The sequence below is a fragment of the Topomyia yanbarensis genome, chromosome 1 (assembly GCF_030247195.1).
Source record: "Topomyia yanbarensis strain Yona2022 chromosome 1, ASM3024719v1, whole genome shotgun sequence".
In the NCBI taxonomy this organism is placed as follows: domain Eukaryota; kingdom Metazoa; phylum Arthropoda; class Insecta; order Diptera; family Culicidae; genus Topomyia; species Topomyia yanbarensis.
In genome coordinates this window covers 87,945,472-87,949,266 of record NC_080670.1, presented here as the reverse complement: position 1 = coordinate 87,949,266, position 3,795 = coordinate 87,945,472, and the positions used below count along the sequence as shown (strand labels likewise).

The following is a 3,795-nucleotide window of genomic DNA, read 5'->3' as shown; positions in this document are numbered from 1 at the left end:
GAGCTTCCGGTTCGCCAGAAAATTGGTTGGTGGGTGTTGCAGTTAGCGTATGGTTTGGGTCGTCGACCGAGGGGACCGACGTTCCCTTTATCGGTTGGGTTGGTTCCTGAAGTACAGTTCGTGTATGGCGGGCGGTCCGCCTACGCAATTGCCCGCGGTAGCCCGGGGGAACGAAGGCAACCGGTTCTTCCGCTTGGTGTGTGTCGCTTGATGCTGTGGGGGGGGGGGGAAGATGGGGCAGTTTCTGTGGTCGAATTTCGTTGTGTTTCGGTACTTACCCGGAAAGGTACCGATGGTCCCACACCGACAGCCGCCGGGGGCTCGTCGGTGAGGGCCGGTACTTCCCCGGACGGGGTCGGTGTGGGTAGGCTTTTGTGGTGTTGCTGGCGTTTTTGTTGTTGCATGTGTTATTAGGTAGTTGCTGTTTAGTTTTTTTGGGTGTCAGTCCTCTTAATTGTGCAATTTCCTCCCTAAGTATCTGTATGGTGCGATCTTTTTCGTCATTTCCAGGGGATAGTCTATCTTTTAGTGTAGCTGCGTACGATTGTTTTCTTGACTCCTGATTGACAAGGGCTCGGGTTTCCGGGAATGAGAGTCCATTGTCAGTTTTGATTTTAACCACCTGATACTCTTTTTGATAAACAGGCCAGGATTTGTCTCTGGCGGAGTGGCTGTCGTTGCAGTTAGTGCAATCGCTAGGTTTGGTGCATGGGTTTTCGTTACTGGTTTCGTGTTCTGTGCCGCAGTTTAGACATATCTCCTTATACACACATGTTTTACTTCCGTGTGCAAAGCGCCCGCAGCGGAAACACTGCATGGGAGAAGGGTAATATTTTCTCACTCTTACTCTAACCAAGCCTAGGAAGATCGTTTCCGGCAGGTGAGACCCAGCAAATGAGAGTACTAACAGTGGTGTGTTAATCGGCATACCTTTGGTCACCTTGGTTATTCTTCTAATTTCCACCACATTTTGGGGTCTGACCGCAGAGAGAATTTCTTCAGTGGGAATATTGATTGTGTCAAGGTCATAAATTATTCCCTGGGTTTTATTCAGGTGAGGATGGAGGATCACCTCAACCTGTTGACCGTTGGAGAACTGTTTAATGCTGAGCAATTTTTGGAGTATCCTTTTGGATGTAGTGCGCAGAATGTACTGCGTTCCTCTTGCCTCCTTGGTAGCATGGATGCACTTATTAGGATCAGACCCAATTGCTTCTTTCAGTAGTAGATGTAACAGCAATGGGTTTGGTAAATTTACACTGTTACCTTCACTGTCCTTCGCCGCACGCAACAGTAGAGTCTGCTGGTCGATCAAATCACCAGAGTTCATAAAGGCTGGTATGGAGTGACTAAGCGGTGGGCCCTCCCCTGGGGGAGGCGGATCGCCTTCCATCGCCCACTCTAGTCTGGTTTGCTTCCCCGGTGAAGGGGTGCAGTGCAGGTTTACACGGAAGAATCAGGGAAGGCCGGGATTGAACTGTCCGAGGTCTTAACCAAACTCGTTTGAGGTTCGTCACTACACTCTCGTATGGATCACAAGTCGCTCACGGTTCGCACTTTTGATGGGGGCGCAAGTTTTTTATCAGGTTTAAATTTTCTTGGTGATGGAGGCGCGATCTGTTCACAGATTTAATGTTTTATATTTGGTGGAGGCGCGAGTAACTTACCTACTTTAAAGTCTGCGCTCCTGATACTTGCCACTGTTATCACTACACATTTTTTTCACAGAAATGTCGTAGTACGCTTTGGTTTTTGGTATATTTCGGTGGGAGGCAGCCCTTTGGCGGCTTGGCCGTCCCTCCGGTTGGCGGGGGCCCGCCAGGAAGTGAGATCCGGATCACTTGTTTTTCGCACTAGTAACTGTGTGACGGGATACTACACTCGCGTAAAACTATCACTTGGATTAGGTAGACGATATATGCCGGATGGCTGGGGCCGAGCTGATAAAGTCCGGGTGGCTGAGCTCGAACGAAAAAAAGAACCCGATAGCGTGACCTTGCTTTTTCGGGGAATCGCAGAACCACAGCGATAAGAAAAATACAACCGATCACACCGAGTGATTGATACGATCTGCTTTTTCTCGTTTTAAAAGGCCATTTTGCATAATTTTTTAAAGACAATTACACTGAAAGACGTGGATTTTATGGAGAACTCAGAAATATGAAAAAAATGAAATTCGACCAAAGTGGCACTTACGTCACTTTTGCATATAAGGGCAGCATATGTGTCGTGGAGTTGGTGGTTTGGAAGAGTATAAGGTCTAGGATTCGCTCCAAGCAAGCGATGCAACCTGTGAAGCATGGTTTATTAGGTAGTAGTTTAGATGGTTTTCGAGCACACGATCACTCGAAAAAGAAAAGATCTTGTTTAGTTTTTGGTTGTTTTCAAACTCTGGGTAGCTATGTTTTCTAAACAAAATCAATTTGAACTCCATACAGCCGACCTTGGGAGTATTGCCTAGAAAAGCTAATCTCATCTGCATAATGGGCCGGATCACTATTTATTGCGACAGTACCTATTCATTCAAATTTCGCTATTCCTACTCTACGATATATTTATTGTGTTGAAAATTACCACGTTGTACAGAAAAAGAGTTATGATAGCTCGAGATGTTATATATCAAGGAGAGTATTTCCTATTTTCCATATCGGATTGTTTGTGAAATAGACGTATACGAACGATAATATCGTACATTGAAGGCAAATACAAAACATCGTTAACCTGATGCACCGGCTTAACAATAACGGAACTTGAAATCAGATTCATAAAAACAGACGCGGCGAATTTTCAGTACGTATTGACCCGTGATCATCGATACTAGTAAGATTAAAGTCCTATTGGGTCTGATTTTCGTACAACTATTTATAGAGAAAAAATATTAATCGAGAGTTGTATACAAACCGCACTTACAAAAGAAATCCAACAAATAATTTTGAGCTGCCCAAAATAACCATTAACTGTACCGAAAGTTTCACTCTGCAAGACGCGTCGTTTGTCCCCCTTACCTGTCAGCATACGACCACATATCCTAGCTGATTTTTACTAATGCCACTCCACTCGAAACGAAACTGAGACAGGCTTTAATCCGTCAATCTGTTGAAGTGAACAGACAGCGCTTGGGGATAGAACCCGACCCAGTCCCGAGTTTAAGCAAAAACGGTAAAAGATGGCCTGTACCTCGGTTGACACCGCGGGGAGGTAAGGGATAGGAGTTTTGTATCAGAGGTAAATGGCGACATAGATTAGCCTCATGATAATACAGCTTTGCCAACCATGCAAGAAGCAGCGTACATCGCATTGTAGACAAACTTTGCCAGACTCTGTAGTTTTCAACAGCCTTATGAATAGAAACTATAGCAGATTCTTTCCATACACTTGGAAAAAGATTTTCTGAGATTGAATTTTGGAGAATAATATTTACCGGTGCAGCAAGTGCTCGAGCACAATGTTTTATAAATACAGGCGGCAAGCAATCTGGACCAGGCCCTGTCAACGGATCAACGCTGGACAGAACGCTCAATACTTCGGCATTATTTACGTTAGGAAGAGGAAGATTGATATTATACGTTGGCAATTTTTCAAGGTACTGTTGCGAAGGATAGACAAGAGAGCTGGTAAGAACATCTCTGAGGTGATCTGTTTAGATATTCACCGATTGCATTGGTCCGGGCTGTTCCATATTGCAGTTCAGTTTTACGAAGAACAGTTTTGTTGTCATCGGTCCTATGATGTAAGTATCACTTTCGTTATTTTCGAAGTATATTGCGTAGATGACCAAGCTCCGCGTCCACCGCC

The 3,795-nt window shown here is 45.0% G+C and overlaps 1 protein-coding gene across 1 annotated transcript; it reads right to left on the bottom strand.

Annotated features, from left to right (window-relative positions):
* Positions 1–230: 230 nt before the first annotated feature.
* LOC131694146 (uncharacterized) lies at positions 231–3,410 on the bottom strand. The gene is made up of 2 exons (XM_058982597.1): positions 1,672–3,410; positions 231–1,617 (listed from the first exon to the last, which is right to left on the bottom strand). The coding sequence occupies exon 2, from the start codon at positions 1,391–1,393 to the stop codon at positions 275–277; it is 1,119 nt and encodes a 372-aa protein (XP_058838580.1). The 5' UTR covers positions 1,394–1,617; positions 1,672–3,410; the 3' UTR covers positions 231–274.
* Positions 3,411–3,795: the final 385 nt, after the last annotated feature.